Here is a 328-nt window from a genome sequence, read left to right on the forward strand (position 1 = left end):
AGCCTCCTCGATGTTAGTCTATCACTCCGGGGGACGAGACCCATCTCATCTACTTGGCTCGCCACCTCAACCGACTGTCGATACGGTATGCCTGAAGTGTGGAGATATCGTTGAAAGCGATAAAGTCGATGATGCCGTCTTTGTTGATATGGTTACGAATGGAGGAGTCACTTCTTCATATGCTTCACAAAAACTAAGAGGAGAACAAGATGAAGCCTCAGGAAAAATCCCTCTCCCTGTCTTCTCCTATCATGCACCGAGGGACCACAATGGAAACATCGCTACGGGAAGCGGAGGCAAACATGACCAGGTATCTATCTATCTATCT

General features: G+C 47.9%; 1 protein-coding gene across 1 annotated transcript in view; it reads left to right on the forward strand.

Annotated features, from left to right (window-relative positions):
• Positions 1–17: 17 nt before the first annotated feature.
• CSUI_003143 (uncharacterized protein) overlaps positions 18–328 on the forward strand; it is a 1,323-nt gene continuing 1,012 nt past the window's right edge. The window contains exon 1 of the mRNA XM_068063341.1: positions 18–310. Coding sequence (XP_067924687.1) covers positions 149–310 — 162 coding nt within the window. The 5' untranslated portion in view covers positions 18–148. The remainder of the gene's footprint in view (positions 311–328) is intronic.

Source organism: Cystoisospora suis (assembly GCF_002600585.1).
Source record: "Cystoisospora suis strain Wien I chromosome Unknown contig_1358, whole genome shotgun sequence".
Taxonomy (NCBI): Eukaryota; Apicomplexa; class Conoidasida; order Eucoccidiorida; family Sarcocystidae; genus Cystoisospora; species Cystoisospora suis.